The sequence below is a fragment of the Felis catus genome, chromosome F2, assembly GCF_018350175.1.
Source record: "Felis catus isolate Fca126 chromosome F2, F.catus_Fca126_mat1.0, whole genome shotgun sequence".
NCBI lineage: Eukaryota > Metazoa > Chordata > Mammalia > Carnivora > Felidae > Felis > Felis catus.
The window spans coordinates 16734479-16761488 of NC_058385.1; the positions used below are offsets into that span (position 1 = coordinate 16734479).

The 27010-nt window shown below is 41.4% G+C and overlaps 2 protein-coding genes and 1 long non-coding RNA gene across 7 annotated transcripts in view; 2 read left to right on the forward strand and 1 right to left on the reverse strand.

The window, feature by feature from the left end:
- The window catches only part of TRIM55 (tripartite motif containing 55), a 44658-nt gene extending 40174 nt beyond the window's left edge, over positions 1–4484 (forward strand). For all 4 annotated transcript variants that reach the window (XM_006943243.4, XM_003999853.5, XM_006943244.4 and 1 more), the window contains one exon: positions 3455–4484. In XM_006943243.4, coding sequence (XP_006943305.2) covers positions 3455–3465 — 11 coding nt within the window. In that variant the 3' untranslated portion in view covers positions 3466–4484. The remainder of the gene's footprint in view (positions 1–3454) is intronic.
- Positions 4485–5383: 899 nt separating this feature from the next.
- Positions 5384–7571, reverse strand: CRH (corticotropin releasing hormone). 2 transcript variants are annotated; one of them, XM_019822565.2, is made up of 2 exons: positions 7277–7571; positions 5384–6508 (listed from the first exon to the last, which is right to left on the reverse strand). In XM_019822565.2, exon 2 carries the CDS (start codon positions 6492–6494, stop codon positions 5898–5900), a length of 597 nt encoding a protein of 198 aa, XP_019678124.1. In that variant the 5' UTR covers positions 6495–6508; positions 7277–7571; the 3' UTR covers positions 5384–5897.
- LOC109496022 lies at positions 7506–26741 on the forward strand. Its single transcript, XR_002739651.2, has 5 exons — positions 7506–8496; positions 16337–16470; positions 22061–22161; positions 23936–23978; positions 26173–26741. It is a non-coding gene; the product is annotated as an uncharacterized LOC109496022 (long non-coding RNA).
- Positions 26742–27010: the final 269 nt, after the last annotated feature.

Consider the following 27010-nt stretch of genomic DNA (forward strand, 5'->3'; position numbering starts at 1 on the left):
TCAAAGAACATCTATATTCCTAAGAAATAGCATTTCCTGTATGGAGGAGAACCAGCATTTGGAAAACTATTTAAAGGAATACACATATACAATTACATTTGAGGAAGGCTATAGGAAAAACGTCTGCTTATGATTTAATGGGCTGTACTTACAGAAAGAAGGTTTCTAAATCTGTAATTCATTCTTCCTTTAGGAAAGAGCCATATATAGTGTTAGGCCACTTGGAGATACACAACAGGGTCATAGGTAATCATTATTACAATATGCCACAGGAATTAAATCCTATAAATAATATCCAATTCTGAAAAGATGAGCATTGCAAATATAATTGTCTTTCCTTACTGAGGGTCATTGCTGCTGTGTATAGTTCCTCATAAGAAGTCCCAGGCAATTCCGCATGGTAGAGGAGGCTCTTTACTAATGTAAGAAAAAAGAAAGAAAGGAGGGAGGGAGGGAGGATGAGAGGAAGGAAGAAAGAAAGGGGGGGGGAAGGAAGGAAGGAAGGAAGGAAGGAAGGAAGGAAGGAAGGAAGGAAGGAAGGAAGGAAACACATTTTTAAAGCACTTAATATAAGTGAGGTATGTACAAAGTGCTTTGGGTGTATTTATTTATTCAGTACTTACGACAGCCTTGTGAGATAGGGTCTCATCTCTGTTTTACAAAAGAAAACACTAAGGGCTTAGAGAGGTTGACTGACTTGTCCAAGTCATACAGCTAGGAAGTGGTTAGTCTGGGAATCAAAACCAGGCTAAACCTCTTGGCACAGAACTTTGCTGAGATGGTTGGTGGGTCCTCAAGTTTACATAAACAAGACCAAGGGGATGGTATAATCATCTAAAAATACTCAGGATAAATCTCTGCTTTTGGCACCCACTCTGACACTGGCCTTTCTTCTCTGATAGGTATCATCTGTCCATATTGTTTAGAGGAAAATCTACTAACTGCATGAAAACATGGGGATGTAAAAGCAACAAACCAAACTACGTGATACCAAGTTTTGAAGGTTGTTAGGTAGTAACAGCTAGAACGGTTTAAATGGAAGATAGATTTTAATCTCAAGTACAGAAAAGTATAAAAATACATACAAATCCCAAAGCAGTACCAAATGGTTTGTTAGCTACCAGAAGTTTTGCGAAGATTATATCCCTATACAGAAAATACCTTACCCAACTAGTTTTGCCCTTTAGATATTTCAGAACAGCTGTCATGGAAGATTCCTCTAGATTCAGGATTGCTTTCAAGGAAAAGAGGCTACAACATGAACACTGATGGTCTGTTTAGGCAAAATTCAGTATTCACACCTAAAGGATGCTTAGAAATCATCTGATCTTTTACAGAACAATTGATACGCCCAGATCATTTGGTTTGGGTTTTTGTTGTTGTTGTTTTTTGTTGGTTTTGTTTTAGTTTGGTATGGGCTTTTTGTTTTTAGGATTAGAGTAAGGTGACTACGGTAGGGAAGAGAAGAGTTTGAGGTACATAAATAGGCACAGAATTCTGTCTGGATGTTGTTTTTTCCACATCAACTTGAAGGACACTGAGGTATCTAACCTATTACCAACAGAATCTAATAACATAATAGCAGCCCTTGTTCAATAGTCCAATTTCATTTGACGTGTCAACTATTCCTTCATGGAAAACTACATGCATAAGTTTTATTCTACTGTATCTAGTATGATTTCATGGCCCTTTTAAACTTTCTTTTTTTTTAAATTTTTTTTTAATGTTTATTTATTTTTGAGACAGAGAGAGACAGAGCATGAATGGGGGAGGGTCAGGGAGAGAGGGAGACACAGAATCTGAAGCAGGCTCCAGGCTCTGAGCTGTCAGCACAGAGCCCGACACGGGGCTCGAGCCCACGGACCGTGAGATCATGACCTGAGCCGAAGTCAGACGCTTAACCGACTGAGCCACCCAGGCACCCCTTAAACTTTCTTCTTTTAAAAAAAATGTTTATTTTTGAGAGAAAGAGAGCAGGGAAGGGACAGAGAGTGGGGGGAGGGGAGGACAGAGGATCTGAAGCAGGCTCTGTACTAATAGCACAGAGGCCCATGCGGAGCTTGAACTCAGGAACCTTGAGATCCTGACCTGAGCCAAAGTCAGTCACTTAACTGACTGAGCCACCCAGGCACCCCGGCCCTTTGAAACTTTCTATTGAGGAACAACATGGCAGTGGGAAGGATAATCTCAAGGACCTGGGACAAATTTATTAAACTTGAAACGTTACCCCCAAACTTATATTTAGGGTAAAATCTGGGAAGGTGTAGGAAAAATACTCATTTTTCACTCAAAACTATTTTAAGTGGCAACAAAACACTATACTTACCAAAGTTCTGCTTTGTCATGCCAGCTAGTGTCCATTCATGTAGCAGCTTCATAAAATCACTCGGGGCTTCAGAGTTGAATGCATGTGCCTACCTCATTGCTTTGAAATCAGTGGCATTCTAACCCAGTGGGATAATTTTACCAGTGAAGTCATCAGAATATATTAGCCCATCTTCAGTAGTTCTAGGAAGAACTGTGTTTGTCAGAGTACTTTTAAATGTACGGAGTTTGAGTTTATACATCACATTGCATTTCAGCAAGACTGCTTTATAATTGTCCCCCATTTCATTGTTATTTTTTAAGCTTAAAACAACAGAAATAAATTTCATTTACACGGTTAGATTGATCAATTACTTCAAAAATCACAGCTGTATCTGTCTGGTATCTATAAAAGATAGGTACCTTTTAAAGAGATGGCTATATAAAAAATAAAATTTTATGTTATTAGATTTTATTACCTAGAGAAAAAAAGTCCTTTCATTCATGATTTGCTCAAAACTAAGTCTGCAGCATTGCAAAAATTATACTATTTACATATGTAATATACAGCACTGTATAAGTTTAAGGTATAAATAATTTGACTTACATATATTATGAAATGATTACCACCAAAAGTTTAGTTAACATCCATCATCTCATAGAGGTGCCAAAAAGAAAAAAAAATGTTTTTTTCCTTTGTGGTTTTTTTTTCCCTTGTGAGGAGAACTCTTAGGATCTACTCTCTTAACAACTTTCAAATATGTCATACAGCAGTATTAACTATAGCCATCATGTTGTATGCTGCAGACATTTCTAAATCCAAATTCCTATTAGTTCAATGCCACTTTTACCTCAGTAAATTATGTATAAGTGAACTTAAAAAAAAAAAAAGAATAGCCTGGACTCTTTCCCAAGAACTTCCCTCCACTGCATGCATCATTGCTGCCCCTTTTTGGATCATGAGCGTGAGTTACTTTCAGGACTCTTGGCCACAGCCAAGAGGGCCTGAGCTTGCTTTCTATCCCTAATAATAATTATGCCCTGTATAATAATTATTATTATTATCCTTTCTCCTAAGTAGAAAAGTGACTGGACGAACCCAAAAGGACTAGGCTCTTCTTCCTCTGATTCAGATTTTCTTCTATTGCAGACTGGATTTGAGGACCCTCCCCTCCAGGTACAGGCTGCAGCTTCGGGGAGTGGGAATGGAGCTGATTCTGAGCCAGCTCGCCACGTCTTCTCCTTTTCCTGGTTGAACTCCCTGAACGAATGATGTTCATTCCAACTGTTGCCCTCTGTCTGCCTGGCTGAGATGCACACCAGCAGCAGGGAACCTAGATGAAATTAATACAATGCAGGTGATGAAAGGGACCTCTGAACAGAATTTCTGCAAAAAACCAAACCAAAACAAAACAAAAACCCCTTTAATTCCAGATGACTTTCCAGAGGGAAAACAATTTTGAAAAACATAGTTGCTGAAAGCATTGGAAAAAAAAAAAACTTGATCTTATGAAAATCTTTTATTGTGTGGGAAACATTATAAAGAGTATGTAGGTGTGATATGTGTGCGTGTGTCTGTAACAAGTGGCAAGTGTTGAAAAAGTATACACTACACTCTTGTCTCTAATAGGCATTGGCTTTTGTTATTATATCATAGTAGCTCTTATTCTTTCTTCTTTAACCGTGCAGTTGGTCAGTGAAATTCAGTGTTAATTCAGAAGTGACTGATTTATCAATATATGGACAAAAGGTAAATCATTGACCAAAGATATGAAACATTTTACAAAGGTTTCCTCATTTCCATAACAGATGTCACTCATATATCCAGAAATGTTCTTTAACTCTGGTGATATTTCCATAGTCCAGAAGGCTGAAGGCCTGGGACATTTCTTGTGACATTTTTTCTAATCTTAGTTAGATGTGCAGATATCAAGCAATTAAATTGAAAAAGAATTTCCATCAGCAATTGTCTACTTTCCTTATGTATCTACTGAGGCACCAACCTGGTGAACTATAGAATAACTGCATGTATTTAAATATATGTACACATACAATACACATATAAAATACATGTATATTTAAATCATGCTTTATTTGTCCCACCATGATGCCTCTTTCAAAACATAAGTATAACTTTATTCTGTATGAACTCTTAAATAAATGCTGTTTTTAACAACTTAGTCTTATAATGACTTATTCAGTGTTTCATGTTATCTTATTAATACATCAGTCAAGTGTATTTAAGGGGTCCCAAGGGAAGAAGCATCTACAGACATCCAAATTAATTTTGAAGTATTAAACATTCAATTGAATTTCTGTAAGTTGTAACTCAACTACCAAAGATAAATGCATTATAAAACTAATTGGCTGCACCTGTTCCATTTTAGAAATGCTAGAGATAATTTGTATCCTTAAGAATTAAACTAAGATTGGTATAGACATAAATGAGAAGCACACTTGTGAAGTTATTAAAGTCAAAATACTTTTTATATAAAAAGTTTCCCAAGTGCCATTTCACAGCATTATATTTAAGTGTAGAAACTATTGAGTTTCTCCTATTAGAAGTAGGCACTGGCAAATAGCATAGAAGAAGTATATTTTATGGTGCTAATGTAGTAGCTTCATAAAGTGAGACTTTCTCATACCAAAAAAAAAAAAAAAAAAAAAAAAAAAGGCAGCATGTTGGCCCTAGAGTTTGGAGGAATGCCCTGCCTCAACATTTCTCTTTTCCTTTCCTCCTTCCCTGCCCTTTCCAATTATTTAACATCTTATAGTTAATCAGGGTTAAATGTTATTTCTATTATGAATTGATCTACCATTCATAGAACTACCAAGTCTTAGAGCTGGAAGCAACTTCCCAAATTATTTAACTTAACCTCAGAGGAGTAACCTGAGGTACACAGATGAGTCCAAGGCGACTGCAGTATCTGTGTAAGCCACTTGACATATGTTTGTATTTTTAGTAGGAAATTAATGCAAAGAGTTTTCAGCACTTCTTGTGCTGCTGTCAGGTCGAAGGAAGCCAGGGGCTGGAAGTTTTACTCCTATGAATACTGAAAAGGAAAAAATAAAGTCATGATTACCTTTGCAGCTTTTATTAAAAATATAAATGTTCGACATTCTCTTACACAACCAAATTGACCAATGATTGGTAAGATGTTTTTATTACTGAAACGTTTACAAGGAAAGGTTGATTCAAAGAGCTTACAGATTTTGTTTCACCTATCCAAGAGAATGACACTCTCTTTGGCTCAGACCACAACAAAATAAATTGAGTGACTTCTGCCTGCTTCAAAACATTTCATTCTGGGTCCATACTTTCTAAACACCATTAAAGACACCTGGAAATGGAAACTAAAAGTAGACAATACAAATAACGTTTTGCTGCTGTTACTGTGTGTGAATACACTTTGTGCATGCTAATTAAGGAGTATAGGCTCTCTTGCTATACATCGTCTAGGCTTCAAGCTATAAAAAAAATAAATAAACAAATGGTATCAGAGCAACGCTATGGTACAGAATACTGTATTTGATTTTTTTTTATTATTTTTTTGCGTGCTAAATACTGCATCCTTTCGGCCAAACGCACAGTTTTATTTCCCAATAATCTCCATCAGTTTCCTGTTGCTGTGAGCTTGCTGCGCTAACTGCTCAGCCCTGGCCATTTCCAAGACTTCTCGGAGGAGGTGGAAGGTGAGATCCAGCGAGATGGGAGGTTCCTCGGATCGCCTCTGCCTCTCGAGTGTCTCCTGGCGGCTGCCGAGGGCGTTCTCGGCTCCGTGCTCAGCCGGACCTGCGGGGCTGTCGAGCGGCAGCGGGCGCCGGGGCAGCGGCAGCTGCTGCAGCAACGCTCGGAAAAAGTTGGCGGCCGCTTCGTCCGGTGAAAGGTGGCTGCCGCTGCCGCCAGAGACAGGTGAAGAGGCGGGCAAGAGGGGAGCAGCGGGGCTCTTGTTGAGGTTACCCAGGCGGAGGAAATATTCCTCTCCCATGCGGAGCAGGATGGGCCGAGCCTGTGGCTGTTGGGGCTGCTGGGGCTGCGGCGGCAGCTGGGAGAAATCCAGGGGCTGGGGCTGCTGAGGGGCCTGCCGGGCGCGCGGGATGGGTCCCCGGCTGAGGAGGGCCCTGCATGGCGGGCAGGGCAGGAAAGCCACCAGCAGGACGCCCGCGGACAAGAGAAGCGGCAGCCGCATGTTAGGGGCGCTCGCTGCGGCACAGAGGTGGGCGGAGAGCGGAATGAGAGGAGGGAAGAGAGAAAGAAAGAGTTGGTCAGAGTTGAGCTCAAACGGAAGGTGCGCTTGGGGGGTCTTCCTACACTTACACCCGTGGACCTGCCTTAGGCGTTCGGGCAGGCACTGTCCGCGGTGCTGAAGCGCCCGAACTGGGACTTCTAGAGTTGGGGGGCGGGGCGGGGCAGGAAAGGGGACGCCTACAAGGCTCAGCACCAAAACTCAGCCCCACGCCAGGCTGGAGTGACCCTTCTCCTTCTGAGACCCTCGAAGGGTCTCTGAGTCCCCTTTCTAACGATCCCCAAAACTGATTCCCCGAGCTCTCGAGAAGATCTACAAATTTCATATCTCACCCGCTGTAAATACCCGCCCGCCTTCCGGATGTTTCAGCGTTGTCCTCCCAAATGAGAACTGCCTCCTCCTCCTCCTCCTCCTCCTCCTCCTTCTCCTCTTTCTCTATCCTAGCCCTGAAGTCCTTCTCTCAGGGGTCGGGATCGATGGCGGGGGAGGTGGGGGCTCGTCTACACCGCCAGTGACGAGTAACTGGCAGTTTGAAAAACGATTAGCAACCGTCTAACTTTGCTTTTGACACATCCCAGTTACTATCAGAATCTTGAGGCACAGTCAGCAAATACACGCACACACTCAACATTCGGCCCCACCGGGACACCTGGCTCGGCCTCGCACACCGTGGCAGCCCAGGCAATGCAAAGTTGGAGGCACATTTCCGTCTAGGCGCTCCCTACCTTCTGAGGTGCTTCTGCAGGTGAGTGGGGCGCTGCCGCCTCTCTGCAGAGGAAAGTCTCCGGGGCTTTTTCAAGGGGTTTCTTCTTTTTTCCTTTCTGTCTTCACTCTCTTTTTCTTCTCTTCTCCTTCTCTCCAGTCTCTCAACCGATTTGGGCTCTGAGTTTCTCCACACCAGAGCCTGGAGTGGGATTTTATAGCGTCGACCCTCTTCAGAAACCACGCAGCATTTGCCTAATAAGCTGACGCTCTCTTGACAGCTCGATTGCGTGCTGCCTCTGCTCCTGCATAAATCATAGGGCCCTGCCAGAGAACGAGGGGCAGAGTTTTGCTATCTCAACACTGAATCTCACATCCAATTATATCAACAGATATTTATCGCCTCCTTGGTGACGTCAACGAGCCCTAAAATGGAAGGGCTTCTTATGACTTGTCCATTGACAAAAATTCTTGAATGAGATTTCCCAAGTATGAAAACATACTGACCTCTTACTATGAAAGGTGAAATTTAGGGTCAGAAAAGAGACATCGAATGAGAGGGGAAGGGAAGAGTATGGGACAGGAGGTCTATCAATGCAGAGTCCTGTGGGGAAAGCAGCAAGCAGTTACAGGGGATCTGGATCCCGCTTTTTTCTCTCCCCCTGACTTCTCTGACCAGTTGTCTCTGGAAACACCTCAGCATCTAAACATATCCTTTTGCTAGAGACAAACTGTCCCATCACCTTTCTGCCTGGTTAAGGATGATGAACAAGGAGATGGAAGTGCAGGGACATCCAGCTTTTAAGCTTCTACCTGCGTTTTCTTCCCAAGAGTAAATAAAGGAATTGTGAGTTTGCAGAACCAAGACCAATAAGTCTCTTGAAACAAGACTCAAGTCTTTTAAATGATTGGCAGGAGCTGCTTCCATGATGAAGGGGCCCAAGCCAGGGTCAGTTGGGGATGCAGCAAGATTTTAAATTCCCCCAGAACCTCACTGCTCCTCCTTTGTCTCTGTCAGAATCCAAAATTAATTGTTGATTTTTCTGTTCCCAAATTAGAGAAAGGACAAGCCAAAGGTGCATGAGTTACACAATCTTCATTTGGTCTACTTGATGAAAACCCAATGAGAGAAGAATCCATTCTAACTTCCTGTTCTATATTGGGAGAGGCGTAAACTGCCTGATAACAAGGCTGAATTCATCATTTGCATATTTTCACTGATGAATACTGAGTCTGTAAAAAGGTAATCTCATTCATTTTACTTCTAAATACTATCAACATCCATTATGGTATCCATATCAGGACACCCAGGTGTTTGTTTGTTTTTTTTTAAATCATTTCTTTTTCGAAATTTAAACGTGCTCCATGGAAGCCTGATAAGTAAATAAATGTTCTCTGCACTAACACAAAATGGAATGATAAGTCTGTGAAACCATACTCAAATTCCACATTAAATTGACACTATCATATAAGTGGGAGGCAATTACCTCTAATTTTGCCATTCAAAATGCAATTCCAAACTCTGGTGTCTATGATTTAATTCAGCTTATAGATAACCATCAGAGTTGTTTATCAGAAATCTCCCATTGCTCATTTCTGGTTAGCTCTGCTGCTTCCTTTGTAGCTACATGACAAATGATGCAATACATATTTCAACTCCTATTTTGGGTCTATACTAATTCACAACTGCTCTTAGAAACAAAAGGAAGGTAGAAAGAGAAATGATGGCAGTTTCCAGAGAATTCAGCCCATAGTTGCTCATTGTGCTATGGAATGTACTTTTATATGGAATGTACATAAGAGAACAAAAAAATGTGTCTTCTAGGAAAGATGCAGATTGTTAAAAGAAAATCAGAATTATAGAAAATGGTTGAGCTTCTATAGGAAAGCAGTGTTTTATGTTGGTAGGGGGCATACAAAACCTTGGTTTTTGTTATTGTGGGCTTTCCCCCCCCCTTTGAATGGATATTGACTTTTTTGCTTACTTTCCTTTATGACCCCTTCACTGTCCCCATTGGCAGAATCAGCTTAGATATCAATCTGGAGTTGAAAGTAGATTTGGAAGAAATTGTTCAGGTAAATGGATTCAGAAGAAGAACTAGGAAAAGGATAAGAGCATGAATTTAGCTGGGGAGGCCTGAGAGCTCCCTCCAGAGAAGACACATGTTTTGGACTCTAAACCCATACCCCTTAAGACCTCTCTCCTTTGGGCCATATGGAGGATGTTGTTTTATTATAGCTCCCTCATCACTGTTGAATCCTTGCTGTGAGATTTTCCTGAAGTAGGTAGTTGGTAGAGGACAAAGTGGCTCTGAATAGGGGTGACGACAAAAGGTCTGGATCCCAGAGGAGCAGGAACTGTGCACAGTAGCCTTTACTCTCCACAATTTATCCAAAAGTTAGATCTCATCAAATCACTGAACATTTACATTAGAAATGACTTGAAGAGATCATTGGTTTATTTTTTTTCCTTTTTAAATCTTTTATTTTTTTCATATGAAATCTATTGTCAAATTGGTTTCCATACAACACCCAGTGCTCATCCCAACAGGTGCCCTTCTCAATGCCCATCACCCGCTTTCCCCTCCCTCCCACCCCCCATCAACCCTCAGTTTATTCTCAGTTTTTAAGAGAGATCATTTGTTTAAATGAGAACCAGAGAAGTTAAGTGACTTAACTGATTAATGGTAAAGTCAGAATCAGAACCCAGTTCTTTGGACTAGCAGACTGTACTATTTCCATAATATAACAATACCCTTTGGAAACCCGCCCCCCTTTCTAGCAGAGACACAGAAACAAACAGAAGAAGATGAAGTTAGATAAAGTGATGCATTTATACACCATTCCTACCCTTTCCTTATATTAATAAATCTCCTAAGGAATGAGAACACAGGAGATTTTCTGTAAGTGCTGATGCCCCTGGAACGTGATTTTATATTAAAAATTTTTTAATGTTTATTTATTTCTGAGACAGAGAGAGACAGAGCATGAGTGGGGGAGGGGCAGAGAGAGAGGGAGACACAGAATCTGAAGCAGGCTCCAGGCTCTGAATTGTCAGCACAGAGCCGGACTCGGGGCTCAAACTCACAAACCGTGAGATCATGACCTGAGCCAAAGTTAGTCACTCAACCGACTGAGCCACCCAGGCGCCCTAACCTGGAACATGATTTTATTTTATTTTTTTTTTTTTATTTTTTAACATTTATTCATCCCTGAAAGGCAGAGAGACAGCGCGAATGGGGGAGGGGCAGAGAGAGAGGGAGACACAGAAACAGAAGCAGGCTCCAGGCTCCGAGCTATCAGCACAGAGCCCAACGCGGGGCTCGAACTCACGGACCACGAGATCACGACTCGAGCCGAAGTTGGCCACTTAACTGACTGAGCCACCCAGGCGCCCCTGGAACCTGATTTTAAATCTCTGGGTGCACACACTGCAATTTACCTTTCAGCTGAATCTTGTAGTTATAACATGAGGTTTTTATATATATTGCCAACTTAAGATACATTAATTTGATTTTCCACCTTAGTTCATGTTGGAGAAAAAAGATCTTTGGATAAAATATCGTTATGTGGTTCTCAAAGTAATGATATACACGTGCGACTGAAGACATAATGTAAGGCAAAGGACGTATATGTGCAGTACACTTAATGTCCAAGTCCATAAAAATTACCACTGACAGATGTAGGAATAACTTCTTGAAAGTAGTCACGGAAAACTAATCTAAATGCTTTTAGAACCCAGAAACACAACCCAAGGAACATGGGCATAAAAACAAGGATTACTTTACATTTTAAACCACATTTTTTCAATAAAAACATACTATAGGGTATAGTTAAATTTTTAGAGGCATGACACAGTAGCCCAATAAACAAAGAAGTATCAGAAATAATAGGTCACTGCTTGGCTTATTCCTGTCATCTGCATCTCCTTGCACTTTTGAGGAGTATCCCAATATGTGCTTCTGTTAGCAAAATGCAAACAAAGTCTCTAAGTTTGCTAACTGGAATATTTGTTGAAACGAATCTACCATCTCCAGTGACAGCCTTTAGAAATGCCTAAGGTGGGGCGCCTGGGTGGCGCAGTCGGTTGAGGGTCCGACTTCAGCCAGGTCACGATCTCGCGGTCCGTGAGTTCGAGCCCCGCGTCGGGCTCTGGGCTGATGGCTCGGAGCCCGGAGCCTGTTTCCGATTCTGTGTCTCCCTCTCTCTCTGCCCCTCCCCTGTTCATGCTCTGTCTCTCTCTGTCCCAAAAATAAATAAACGTTGGAAAAAAAAAAAAAAGAAAGAAAGAAATGCCTAGTAGGTAGACAGATGTTTTGGCAACTGTAATTGTGCTTCAGATAGATTAGTAACTGCCTTCGGCTTCCATAGGCAGTACGAGGGAACGGATCTCCAAGCACAAATATGTAACTGCCTCACCGGTAACAATAACTTTTATTATCACAGCCATTCATCCACTTAGCAGAAAACTTGGGAAAAATCATAAACGTATAAAGAAGAATACAAAATTCCTCAGATTCCAGAATCTAAATATAATCTCAGTTAAGGTTTTACTGTTTCCCTTGAGAATTTTTCCTGAGCACATGCATTTATGTAACTGAGATAACAATATGTTCCTATCTTTGAATCTCTGCTTTTATTTATTTTTTTTTTAATTTTTTTTCAACGTTTTTATTTATTTTTGGGACAGAGAGAGACAGAGCATGAACAGGGGAGGGGCAGAGAGAGAGGGAGACACAGAATCGGAAACAGGCTCCAGGCTCCGAGCCGTCAGCCCAGAGCCTGACGCCGGGCTCGAACTCACGGACCGTGAGATCGTGACCTGGCTGAAGCCGGACGCTTAACCGACTGCGCCACCCAGGCGCCCCTGAATCTCTGCTTTAAAAAAAAAACAAAAACAAAAACAAAACAAATCTCTCTCATTTAAAACTTAAAAGAAGTTGGTTGAAGCAATCTTTTCCATGTTCCTAGATTAGGTTTAGGACTTGTGCTCAATGCTCTCCTAACATCATGATTGTCTTCCATCCATAAAGCTCACATTTTATTTTATTTTTTTATTTATTTTTGAGAAAGAGACAGAGCACAAGAGGGGGAAGGGCAGAGAGAGAGAGGGAGACACAGAATATGAAGCAGGCTCCAGGCTCTGAGCGGTCAGCACAGACCCCGACGTGGGACTCGAACTCATGAAACATGAGATCATGACCTCAGCTTAATTCAGTCGCTTAACCAACTGAGGCACCCAGGTGCACCATAAAGCTCACATTTTCAAATCGTTACTTGTACAATATGTATCTTTCTTGCTGGACTATAAGCTGTGTGGCAGAGACTTGAGTATTATAAACTTCCATATTCATTACTCCCAGCCCCTAGCATAGTGCTGAAACATACAGCTGATAATCAATAAACCTTCTAAATGGATGAACTATATAGAAAACTTGTTGAATGAATGTATAGAAAATGACCTATAAGCCTATCATCAAGAAATAACTAGATGAACATTTTATAACTAAAATTTTATATTTATTTTTTTTTCATTTAAAATATCTCAGACATGTTTCTGTATCTAAATGATACCCATTTTATTGACTACAAGGAGATGTACCACAATTTCTATTCATTCCTCATTGTAGATCACCATCCTAATGACCTGCTTTTTAATTTTTCATCTACATCTGACCCTTGTACCTTTAAGTACATCCACAGAATCATTTCCTGATACTTCAAATATAAACAACATCTCTTAACCCTCCAGACTGTAAATGAGAATATTAGTATCACTTCAGCTTTTCACATAGCTTTCTGCACCTTGATCTACCAGGCTTTCTCATCTGTAGATTGTCCATGTTAATACTCGTCTCACTTCTAGATTGTCCATGTTAATACTTTTATAATCATTAAGTCTTCTGTATTTTTACTATAGATTGATCTAAAAGTTAAAAAGCAATACAGTTTGTAATTATTGACTGTGTAAAAATTGTTCACTGAATAAAAAAGTCATAGACTTTGATTACATTTCCTTGCCTTTGTTTTATAATACCAAATCACCTTTTTTTTTTTATATTCGGTCTGATTTTTCCTAGAATTACTAGAATTTCCTAGAATTACTGACTTAATTTTGTTCCCATTTTTCTTTTAGATTCTCAATCGTGACAAATCTGTTCCCTGTGTTTTATCATCCAATGTTGCTGATGAGAAATCCAATGTCATTCTGATTCTCATTTCTTTATAGGACCCTTTTCCCTCTCTCATTCTCACTTGAAGACTTTAGTATTTTGTCTTTGTCGTTGACGTTCTGAAATTTCACAATGCTATTGGGTCTTTCTTTACTTATCCATTTTAATTTGGAGATTCTTGCTCTTCAAGTGTAGGAAAATTTCTTGCATTACTAACTTCTATGATAATTTCCTCCACTTTCTGCTCTTTCTTTCTGGGACTTCATTTTTTTTTTTTTTGTTTTTTTCTTTGTTTGTTTGTTTTTGAGAGAGAGAGAGACAGAGAGACAGAGGCAGAGAGACAGAGACAGAGAGACAGAGAGAACACGAGCAGGGGAGAGGCAGAGAGATGGAGACAGAATCTGAAGCAGGCTCCAGGCTCTGAGCTGCCAGCACAGAGTCCAACCCAGGGCTCAAACCCACCAACTGCAATATCATGACCTGAGCCTAAGTCAGACGCTCAACCGACTGAGCCACCCAGGCACCCCTCTTTCTGGGACTTCTATTATAAGATGTTCCCCCTCTGCTGGCCCTCTATGTTTATTATATTCTCTCCTTTTAGGGCTCTTTCTTTTGTGTTCTACTTTCTGGGAGGGCCTTAAATATCCTACGGTTCTTCAATTAAATTTATTTTACAACATATATTCAACTTCCAGGCTTTTTATTCTTTCTCCATCCTTTGTTCATAGCTCTTATTTTTGCTGTATAATTTAACTGTTTCTCAAATTTCTTTAAGAGTATTAAGTAGGAAACATTAACCTTCTTTCCCTGAATTATCTGTTCCATCCACGGTCATTTTAAAAAATGTATTTTCTTGGTTTCTCTATTTTATGTTGGAGACTATCCTTAAATCTCTTAAGGTAAACTATGTATAAATGGTGGCGCTCTCATATTTAAGAATTTGGTGATACAGGGGCGCCTGGATGGCTCAGTCAGTTGAGCGACCAACTTCGGCTCAGGTCATGATCTCATAGCTTATGAGTTCAAGCCCCCCATTGGGCTCTGTGCTGACAACTCGGAGCCTGAAATCTGCTTCGGATTCTGTGTTTCCCTCTCTCTCTGCCCCTCCCCTGCTCATGCTCTGTCTCTCTCTCTCAAAAATAATAAATAAACATTAAAAAATATTTTTAAGGGGTGTCTGGATGGCTCAGTCAGTTGAGCACCGATATTGGCTCCGATCGTGATCTCACAGCTTGTGAGTTCAAGCCCCCCAGTGGGCTCTGTGTTGACAGCCTGGAGTCTGCTTTGGGTTTTGTGCCTCCCTCTTTCTCTGCCCCTTCCCTACTCATGCTCTGTCTCTCTCTTTCTCTCAAAAATAAACATTAAATTAAAAAAAAATTTTTTTTTAAATAATTAGGTGATACAAAGCTTACCGGGAACTCTCCGTGAAGAACAAGGATCTTGTCACCAAGCAGCCTACCTCTTAGGGCGATCAGATAGTGAAACAGTCACCAATCAGTGTCAAATTACAGAGAACTTTTATCTGGAGCTATTCAATTTCAGTTAAGGAAAATACAGGTATTAGTCTGTTAGAGTTGCCAACATGAAGTGCCACAGACTGGGTGGTTGAAACAAACAAAAACGTATTTTCTCATGTCTCTGGAGGCTGTAAGTCCAAGATTAAGGTGTCGGCAGGGTCAGTTTCTTCTGAGGCTCATTTCCTCGCCTTGCAGATGGCAGTCTTCTCCCTGTGCCTTCGCATGGCCTTTCCTCTGTGCACGTCTCTCTTAATCCCATCTTCTCATAAGGACTGGGGTCATACTGGACCCCATACAACCTCATTTTACCTTAAGTACCTCTTTAAAGGCCCTATCTCCAAATACAGTCACATTCTGAGGTACTGGGGGTTAGGACTTTAAGATAGGAATGTTGGGGGGATGCAATTTGGCCAATAATAACATACGTTGCAAATGTTTCTTTTCTTTTTGCCTAACAGGTAGATGTTTGGATGTTCAACATTCTCCACAAGGGATGAGAAATGTTGCTAGAGGGCTTGACTCTTCCAAATATAGACCTTCAAGTATCCTCCCTATTTTGACCCCTTTTCTCCTTCTTGCCTTTGGTGATACTTGGAATTTCTAAGTCCTGAGCCCCTCCTTGGTTCTGTAGGTGGGATCCTTCCTCAGCTGCCTGTTCTTTTGTGTGCCTCTGCAATAGCTTCCTTACCTTCTTCCTCAGACACCACTCCCATTTTCTGTGTTCTCCTTCCTCAGCTACCCCCTTTGCAGACCCTTCATCCTCTCTGCTCCACTTATTTCAGAAGTTTGTTAAGCCCTCTTACCTGCATATAGTCCTCATCCTAGTCTATCATTTTGGGTTTATACTACCACTTTGATGGAATCTCAGAGGGAGGGGAGGTAAACACATATGTGTTTTGGAAAGACTTCTCTGAACACAGTGTTGGAGAGTAGATTGGAGGGGCATGGAGGCAGACAAATGAATTATGGTCTTCAGGTCATTAACACTGGGTCTCTGTAGCATGAACATCACATGCCAGTGATGACAGGAGCTGTACAAGACAATGGCAGGGTCTCCCATGAGTGCTCCAGGAGCCTGGGACACTACCCATGGGCAGCTACACTCCTGTTTGGGGGTTTATAGGGGCAGGGCTTCCTTTCAGTTCCCCATCAGTCAATAATTCTCTCAGCATCCAGGAATCATGGTGTGCTTCATCTCCCTTCCTCAGAAAATGGCAAGAATTTTGTTACACATCCCTTTATTTTTCCAAAAGTTAGGAAGTTAGTTACCCTGGAGAGATGACTCAGAGCAACAGAAAAGGGGCACGTTTCTGCTTCTCTAACAAGGCCTTGTGTTGATAGACAGGACTGACCTTTCTATTTACATCATAATACATCGAATTTTCTGTTTTAGGCTCCGGATAATGGATGGAGGGCAGTGAGAAGATGTGTGTGAACTTTCTGTCACGAAGGGCAATTTGCAGGAACTAATCATCTTACAATGGTTGGTCATAAGAAAGAAATCCATCAACCAAGCATCCTGCATAGGTATTTATATTCATGAACATCTCTTGACTCTAAAGAAAGATTTCTCAAAGAACTCTCCTAGGAATTTACTGGTGTTCCATAGGGAAAGACGGAGGAGGGGGATGTAAAGAAAGGTTAAACACATTTTTTTAATGCAGGATTTTCTAGTATTTAAAAATTTTTCTGCAGTGTAAATCCTCAAGTCTTCAGTGTTTCCCAGACTTATTTGACCACAAAGCAAGTTTATTGTGGCACTAGTTGGGAGATACAATAACTCAAGGCATTTTATGTGGAGTCCAGCTACACTTTCTTTGGCATCCATATTAAAGTCCATGATTAGAGCTACTGAGTCATTATTTTCTACCACTCCTGGAAGAAACTTTAAAGATAACTTTTTTTTTTTTTTTTTTTTTTTTTTTTTTTTTTTTACCCTTGAAGAGAGGGTTTCAGGGTATGGGGAAATGCCATTTCCAATGCTTCTCAGGATTACCTGCCCTGGGAAGGGTCACCTGGGAAAGAGCTGTAGAGCTCTCTCTCACCACCCATAAATGGTCAAGTACACTTCCTGGTGAGGAGAAGGACTTGGTCTCTACAGTAATTTAGCCCAGTCAAAATCTGTGGGCCTACCTTGCAAAGGAGGAACTTCTTTGAGTGTGAAAAGGCATTAGTGTCCTAGACAAAACTGATTGTAATGGGTGATACTGGGTTTTTCACACACACACACACACACACACACAAAAACTCAGTCACTCAAGAAGTAGTAGGCAGTGAGGACCATAAGGATGGACAGAGATGACAAGTAGCCAACCTTTAGCAGCTGTGGATTTCAAAGATGCTGTTTCTCATTGTGGGTGTAGACCTTTTTTGAACTTTGCTGCAAGCTCTTTTCATCTCCAAGGCTTCCATCATCCATTTGTGGGAAATGTGATGCTAGCTTTCATTATGAGAGCTACAGTTATTTTTCTTATGTGTATGTGCTTGTTCATCTGTGTTCTCGTTCTTTTTGAGATTTCTTCCCACCTTGTAGCCCGTAACTCCTAGTACACTACTTACATGTGGTGTTTGCTTGGTTGTTAGATTGACTATGTCCTACTTAAGAGGACATTAATTCAAGGTGGTCTCACAACTGTGAGTCAACAAACTCTTGAAAGGATGGCTATATGAAACCTGTGTGTGGGAAAGAAAGGATCTGTCTCATTTGCCACAGTCACTGTTCTCTTTTCCATGAATTTTAGAAGTGATCTGAGCAATAGTGTTCCCAGGATAATGAAAAAGATTTTAATGGCCTCAAGCGGCGGTGAAGTTTAATGCTCCTCTTATTCATATAAAGTTAAATATAGATACATACTTGAGCCTCACCTCATTTTCCAATTTGTTTTCCTTGTAGTTTAAGTCTCAATAGCTGTAAAGTTCTGTCTTGTGCTAATGTACTCTTCGCAGCAACAACAATAATTGCAATAAAGGGATCTTTCAAATTTGAATGGAGAAATACAATTATATAATCTGATAGATTTCTTCTGTAAAAAGAGTTACGCAGCTTTTTGAGGCAGAACCATATCAGATTCCTGTTCATAATGGAATCTGTTCTCTTTACCTGGAGATTTCCCTAAGAAGAACAAAACTCTTCAAAGCAGCCTTGCAAATAGAACACCTGGCTCCGTGTTCCTGTGGGGATATACCCTAGAGTTCTGTACGGCAGTTGTCAGATTACCTCAATACAGTTTTGACTCTATTATTTCCTAGGTGGGTGACCTTGGGCAAGTTATTTAAATTTCCAAAACTTATTTCCTTATTTGTCAAGCCAATATAAAACGTAACTTTCTTTATTTGCCCCTCTTAGGGTTATGGAATTAAATGAGAGTGAATTCAGGGCCTAAAACAGAAGAAGCAGTCAATAAACATTAGTTATTTCTGTTGTGGGCTAATGATGCGGTTACTGCTACTGCTGAAGGCAGTGATTCTATTTAATCTCAGCTCCTCAGAGCCTAGCATTAGCTCAGTATTTACTAGGCTTATGTTTATTAATGAAATAAAATAAATGTAATCACTGAGATGTTCTTTTTCTAATACCGGAGGTTTTTCAGCCACCCAGATGATTTAGAAAAAGAAAATTTGGGGGGGGGGGGTGCGCCTGGGTGGCTCAGTCGGTTAAGCGTCCACTTTGGCTCAGATCATGATCTCACGGTTCGGTTCGTGGGTTCGAGTGTTGACAAAGCCTGGAGCCTGCTTCAGATTCTGTGTCTCCCTCCCTTTCTGCCCCTCCCCTGCTCACCCTCTGTCTCTCCCTGTCTCTCAAAAATAAATAAACTTGAAAAAGTTCTTTCAAAAAGAAAAAAATTTTTAATCAACAATTTTTGTTTTTTAAGAGCAGTTTTAGGTTTACAGAAAGAAGTGAGCAGGAAGTACAAGGAACTCCCATGTACTCTCTCCCTCCACCTAAGTTTTCCCCCATTACTACTAATATCTTGCACTGGGATGCTACATTTGTTACAACTGATGTGCCAATAATGTTGATACGTTATTACTAATTACATTATTACTAATTACATTACTATTACATTATTACTAATGTAAAGCTACAGTTTACGTTAAGGTTCACTCTTTGTGTTGTATATTCTGTGAGTTTTGACAAATGTATAATGTCATGTATCCACCATGACAGCGTCACACAGAGTCATTTCACAGCCCTAAACATCCCTTATGCACCACCTATTCATGCCTTCCTCCCTCCCCCTCTACCTCCAATCCCTGATCGCTTTACTGCCCTTATGCTTTGCCTGTTCCAGAATGACATATAGTTGCAATCACACAGTCTGCAGCCTTTTCAAACTGACTTCTTCCACTATGCATTTCAGGTTCCTCCTTGTCTTCTCAAAGATACACTTTTACTTCAGAATAGCATAATTTTGAGCTGGGAAATATCTGTTTGGCTGATGTCACTCTATTTGGTAAATGTCTGCTCACTTAAGGATTATTTCTGGGTTGAAACTTCTGTTCTTAACTTAATCATTTATCCATTTAACTGAAACTAGGTGTACTCAAGGGGGAATTTTACATTATAAGGAGGGGTTAAAGACAACAATAAAATTCCTAATAAAAAATAAAATACAAGAATATAAACATCCCTTTTCTATACTAAGATCAGTGAGTCCTTCACTTCCCAGTGGGAGCTCCATTGCCCCACAGGCTGCTACAGACCTGCCAGGTTCTCCAAATTTGACCTGGATGGCCACTTGCATCAAGGTAGCTGAGAGTCCATTTTTTTCTCCACACCCTAAATGTTCTTGGATGACCTTACTATTGTTCATTCTTAGTTTCTGCTCTAAGGTTAGGCAATAAAAAATAATCATTCATCACAATTTTGAAAAATCTTCTTTTACTCATCTGTTTTCCTGCCTCAATCCCCAGATGACCCCTCCACCCCCTTCTTCAGCCGGAGGGAGGCATTGGGGACAGCATAGGTGCAGCTGCCTTCACGTCTTCCCAGGAGGCCAGCCCTAGACTGACAGGCCTCTTCCAAATATCATTTCTTTAATAATTGCATGTTCATCCTGTTCCATCAAATATTCTGAGATACAGTTTCTTGTGCACCCCTTCAGCTTCCTCTTACCTCCACAATGTTTACACCTTTCAAGCACTTATAAATAGTATGTCTCTCCCCACTGGTCTAAATTTAGAAAATGCATAAATATATTTATTTGGCTCCTTCAGCGGCTTTCTTAAAAGCCACCTTCCTGGGTGCTTGAACTTTCCGTAGGGCTTTTTGTGGGGGAAGATGGCAAAGAGTAGGCTTTTCACCAAACCTCCTGAAGCTACGTCATTTAGAGTTCCGTAAAAGAGCTGTCATTTTCCCCCTGCTCCTATTTCTGTGTCTAATCGTGGGGGAGGCTCTTGATCTTGAAGCAGAGTGCCACTGAGATGTCCATTCCCATATACACAGGTGGCCTCCTTGATATAGGGCCAGGGTGGTGAGACTGGTTGGATGGGGTTGGGAGCACCAAGAAGGGGATGGCTCAAAGAAGGGCCCTTGTGTCTATCCTAGTCTCAACCACATCCCCAAAATAATGGCAGGGCCCCTGAAGCCATGTCAGTTCTCTTCAACACTGAGCACCTTCAGTGGGTCATGAATAAACATAAGGATAAACATAAACAGTGGCTGAAAACTGGGGCTTTGAGATTTTAATGAAATATAAAAATGTCAACCCATGTTTGTATCTGTTGGGATTTTATCAGAAATCTTCTGTGGGTGGATGGGTACTATGAAAGGAGCTGAGCAGGTTCTCAGAAACTAGCCACTGAGACTTCTCATCTGGACCTTTGAGCCACTGCAGCTCCTTCCCTTTTGGTCAAGGAAAGTGTCTCCTTTTTATGCTTCTTCTAGAAGTCTCTACCTTCCTTATCTCTAATCTTCATTGGAACCTTGTTAAAAAGTAGATGTTATTATATACGGTCTGTAGATGAAGAACCAGAGGCTCAGAATGGGCAAGTAAGTTGGCTGGTGTCTCCCAGCTAATATATGAAGGGGTGCTGGGATCCCCAAAGAGTTTCTCTGTTCTTTCCTCCCCCTTTCTTATTCAGGCCTCCCAGGAGCTCTAGGGAGGGTTGAGGTAGGACACATGGTTTTGAAGGAACAGGCCCCATATTTACCCCATGCTCCTGGTTTGTCTCCTTCTTTGGCACTAACCACAAGGTGTGATTATGAGGAATATCACTGCCTGTGTTCATTACACTCAAAAGAACAGTAACTAAAACATCTGGGCTCAATGGGAACATCCTTGGAAACTTACCTAGGTATTATCCATAGTTATTTGCTGTTTGCTCTTGTTTTTTCCTCCTTAATTTTAATCCTCACACCTCTTCTATATAAACCATGCTGAACATCCCATTCCATCCACCCTTTGCTGTCATCCCCAGGAGCAAGGGGGACAATCTACTAAAAAAAAAAATGTGTTTATCCAGATCTTCAAAATAGATTACAACCTCCCATCTATCTGGACCTTGAAAACATTTATATCATTTCTCATTCTATAATGGCTGTTATGTTGATGTTTATGCTTCACACCAGTTTCTAAATTAATATTTGCTATATGGAGGCCTGCTAATTAATATGTACCTCTCCTGAAATTTCAAATCAGCTATTTGAAATGGGAGGAAGGCAGAAAGCAACTTGCAAATTCTGTGCATAATGAAGTGAGGAACAAGCTCACATAATGAAGACAAACAATTATACAACATTTGCATGATTCTTTTTTCTTACAACATGAGATAAGACACACGGAGCTGATTAGCATGCTGCCTTTGCCGTGAGTCTTGCTTCTTATTTCCCCACCATTTGGTAGAATTTTCAAAGCCAAGAGCAGATCACACTGTTTTGTGAAAGTTTTCTTATATTATTCTGTCAGGCAGGGACTGTCAGGCAACCAAGATCACCTTGCCAAATTCACTCTGACATAAGTGACTGTCCCTGGGGGTGTGTCCCTCAGCTGACAAACATATGCCCAGAGGAAGACCCCAATTCAGGTTCTAACCACTGAACTCAACTGGCCAAAGAGTACTGAAAATAATTCTTTCTAGTCCCCAAAATATTTACTGAGCTTCTACTATGTCTTAGCCCCCATACTACATGCTGGAGAGAAAAATGGACAAGTAAAATCCCCACTGCCCTTGAAGTAGTCACTGCTCATCAAGGAAGACGTGTTAACAACAATTATGGTAAGTGGGGTCTGTAAGTACAAAGAAGGGAGTCTACTCTGACAGTGGGGAGGAGGAAGGTTTGGGAAGAGCTCCACAGAAGGAAACTGATTCAGGCAAGCTGGGGATTCATCCAAGGTGCTTGAGAGGCTGTTGTGCAGCATGGTTAAGAGCCCACCTTCTTGAACTCAAATCTAAGCTCTGTAACTTACTAGCTGAGTGACTGGGTCGGTCACATAAATTTTCTATACCTCAGTTTCTTCGTCGGCAAAATGGGGATAAAAATGGACTTACCCCATAGAATTACTGCTGTGAGGATTAAATGAGTTCTATACAAAGTCCTTAGTATGGCTTCTGGAACACATTAAGTGCTGTGTGTTAGCTCTCATTATCTGAACTATGGCAGGAGCTTGAGAGGGAAGTCAAAGCCTAAAGAAACGTTAAGTGCAAGTAAAGGCAGGATGTAGGGCAGAGGGAGAAACCCAAACAGATCTTATCATTTTGTCTTAGGCAATGGGGCAGATGGTGAACATAGCAGGAGAGCAGTTTGGGATAAGAAGATGACAAGATTTATTTGAAAAGTACTGAGACTAAAGAGCCTGTGAAATATTCAGAAGAAAGATCTAACCAGCAATTGTAAATAGGAGTGTGAGCTCTAGAGAGAAGTCTGAACAAGCCTGGAGAACTGGAATCCTTAACAAGAGGTTGAAGCCAGGGCTTGGAATGGTGCAGGGTAAGAAGAGAAGCCAGGGAGGGAGCTCAGGACAGTCAAGATTTAAAGGGTAGCCAGAGATCATGGGGGAGACTGAGAAGGGGCAGTTCAAGAGTGAGAAGGAGAACCAGGAAAGAATGGTCTCAAGAGGCAGAAGGGAAGAGAGCTCTTGAAGGAGAGAGCCGTCAGAAAGGTAAAATGCTACCTGATATAAAAGATGGAGAGAGATCCATTTGCTTTGGCAGCCAAATCCAGGGGTTAAAGAGCTGAAAATGCAAAAGGGAAGACTGAGAAAGCACAGAGATTTTAACTGCAGGAAGCAATCACCTCCTCTAGGGCCAGGGAAACAAAGGCAGAGGTGGGAGCCATTCGAATCCAGGCCCTTGGAGCAGAGGCCCCATGGAGCTGGGCTCTGGCCTCAAAGGAGGGAGTGCTGCCCAGCTGCTTCTGATACCTCTGGAGCTCATTTAAGGGCCTTGGGGAGCTTGGACTCAGGGGAGGGAGCCTACTCAGCTAGAGCTGATGCCTTAGAAACTTGAAGGATGGGCCCAGCAGAGCAGAGGCTGCGACCTCTGAGGAGAAGGGCATGAGGGTGCTGGCAGAAGCAGGGGACTGGAGCCAACAACTCCATCTGAGGTGTGGGGCTGTTTCTGGGGAGATGCTGACCAAAACAGCACGCAAATGGGGAAGAACAAACCCTTTCCACCTCCTCCTGCCTGACAGTCTCCCTCTAGTGTCCCCTCTCAGCAACACCCAGTGGAAACCAGATGACAAAGGACAAATGGAGTTTGCAGACTCCTGGTCCCAGGATCCCAAAAGAGAGTCTAGAAAGGTGGTCTGAGGCTGAGCAACTGGCTTTTTAATCTGCATAGTGACCCTCACAAGTAGAATTTTAATGGTTTGGAGGAAAGCCATCTAACAATGGGTTGAGAAGCCAAAGTCAAGACAGTAAATCAGGACCATTTTCTCAATAAGTTTTGCCATAAAAGAGAGAAGAGAATAAAGTGATAGGCAGAGGTAAATACAATGTTCAGGAAGGGAATTTCATTGTTTGTTTGTTTGTTTGTTTGTTTGTGTACTAAGAAGGAAGACCCTAAAGCAAGTTTCAACCTGAGCCCATAGGAAGGTGAGTTCCATACTGATGAGTAAAAGCATTTCTAGGAGATAGGAAAGATAGAACCCAGTGTGTAGGTGCAAGGATTGGCCGAAGGCAGAAGCAAGAGAACACTGATTCCTGTGAGAGGTGAAGATGTTTCATAAAAAAACAAACAAAACACCCACTTTGTAAGTGATGTGCTGAGTCCTACAAAATGATCTAAACAGAAAGCACCTCTCCTCTCTTCCCCAAGGTCTTTCAGGTCTTCACACAGATCATCACTGAGGCCTTCTTTGACCACTCTATCTAAAATTTTAACCCATCCTTCCCACATACATGGAACCCCCCCTATTTGTCCTCTTTAGTGTTCACATTCTATCTTAATTATCAGATTTATTTGTTGTCTCCCCAAAAGGCAAGGATTTTTGTCTGTTTTGCTCATTGTTGTAATCCAGAATTAAGACAATCCTTGGCACAAAGTAGGCACTAAGTATTTGCTGAATACATGAATGAATGAAACCCCCATGTGTAAGTACTACTGAAACAGAGAATGGAATACACGTATCACTCAACTAGTATTCAGACACTTTCTGCTGGGCCCTATGGCGGACATGGGAAAAGAATATGGAGGAGTCTCTTCTATCATAGAATTTATAATATTTGAAGAAATGAAACAAATTTTCCCATATGGTAACAAAAGAGTGACTGAACCCTGCCCTCCTTCATCCCAGACTTCACTTTCCCCTTCAGATTGGTCTCCAATCATCTCTCTCTCTCTCTCTCTCTCTCTCTTGGATCCCTGGAGACTCACAGTCCACAGCATTCTTTCTGCTCCCAAGCCCAGGATTCAGTGTCTTCAGCTGGTCAAGGTCAAGGTCATGGGCTCCAGTGGGCAGTTCTTGGCCCCTCCTGGGAGTAAGATTAGAAGGTCTGGGCCCACTTGTGAAGCTCTTTCACACCTGACACGTGTGTGTCTTCAAAGCCTCATCAGAGCTGACTTTGATGGGCAGCAGAAGTCCTCCAGGCAGCAGGCTGCCAATACTGTCAGCCCAAATTGGGTGATGGGGGGTTGGGGGTCAAATCACCATCTGTCAAGGTGTTAGAAGAGATCTCAGAGTGCTTTGTGGATGCTAAGGATGAAAAATCAGCAACACCAAATGAGTGTGTGCTGTCCTTAGAGGAAGCACTGGGTAATACTGCTATACTCTGGACTATTCTGATAAAATTCTGTTTATTCCTTTTTGAGCAAACCCAAATTTAGTGCACCCAATGTGTATGCATACATACACATGCCACATAGAAATGCACAGACATCACGCACACCCACAATACACAAATACAGGCAGGCACTCAGTGTGTGTGCGGACACACACACACACACACACACACACACACACTGCAATGCTTGTCCTCAGCCAGAGAGTTGGAGGAAATAAATAATACACGAATGAATGAATGAAGTCGGTATTTTATCTGTAATCATTTAATAGAGGATAGAACACAGTAGCCATCTACTCTCAACCTCCCAGTTTAAAGCAGTTTCTTACTGAGATCAGAGTTTAATTTCTTTTTTAAAACATGCAAAAGTTTGAGGTAAAGGGTTCCTCCCAAAAGCTTTTGCTGTTACTAGAGTTTATTAATTCAAGGAATCCAGATAATCTGTTGGGGACTTCTTCCTTTAAAGAGGAGAAATCTCTCTGAAGAGAACAAATCATGCTGAAGCAGAAAAGTTGAGTTCGTGGAAAGGGCACGAGACTAGGAGTCAACTGAACTGGATTCCAATCCTGTCTTTTCCACTACTGTTAGATGCAACTGTGTGCAAATTACTTCTTCTCTCAAAGTCTCAGTTTTATCATTTATAATTTATAATAAAGGTGAGGTAGGAGAGCCTTTAATTTACATATAGTGCACTGACCATCCATACTCATCTATATTCTGCCCTTAGACTTCCTAAAATAGAGAAAGCCACAGATTGATTCTCAACTGGGTAGGAATTTTGCCCTACTGCCCAGGGACATTTGTCAATGTCTAAAGATACTTGGTTGTCATGACTGGCATCTAGTGAGTAGAAGTCAGGGATGCTACTAACCATCCTTCCATGCACAGGACAGGTCCTACAACAAAGAATTATGTAACCCAAAATGTTAGAAGTGCCAAATTTAAGAAATCTTGCTCTTGACCCAACAGTTGATCTCACACTTTAAAACCCTCTTCTTATTGGCAGACTGACAGATGTCTATCTACCCACCGTTACGGACTGAAAAGTATCCTCCCCCAAATTCATATGTTGAAGTCCTAATTCCCAGTACGTCAGAATGTGAATGTATTTGGAGATGGGGCCCTAAAAAAGAGGTAATTAATTTAAAATGAGACCATTAGGGTGGGTCCTAATCCAATAGGCCAGTATTTATAAGAAGAGGAAGGAACACCAGAGATACACGCACTCAGAAGAAAGGCTATGAGAGGACACAGTGAGAAGATGACCTTATGCTGGCCAAAGAGTAAGGCTTCAGGAGAAACCAAAACCTGCCAACGCCATTATCTTGGACTTGCAGGCTCTAAAACTGTAAATAAATACATTTCTGCTGTTTAAGCCACATGGTCCATGGTATTTTGTTATGACAGCCCTAGCAAACTAATATACCCATTATGTAAGTAACAAGAGGATTCTTTTCCAAAGCAATGGAATGCCCACAGAGAAAAGACCTCAAACCTGAGAATTATGGGTCCCCAGGATTATTGTCCACTTCTGCACATCACGTTAAAGGCAACTGCCAACCTGAAAGCATTGACCACTCCCCTTCCCCTTACACACACACACACACCCCTCAAGATCAGTTTATTGTCTGGTTCTTAAATATGATGCAATAGCCAAATATCACGGGACTTTTCAGGAAATTCCATAACATAAGAGAGAGGCCAAAATAAACAAGCAGAATATGTCATTCTGAAAGGAACAGCTATACTTTGGAAAAACACAATTTAAACTTTAAAAATTTTTCTAATTAATATTTTTAGAAATAGGGGCGCACGAATGGCTCAGTCAGTTAAGCGTCCAACTT

Excerpts from the sequence above, each read along its gene's own strand:
- CRH (XM_019822565.2), bottom strand. The coding sequence starts at position 6,494 with ATGCGGCTGCCGCTTCTCTTGTCCGCGGGCGTCCTGCTGGTGGCTTTC.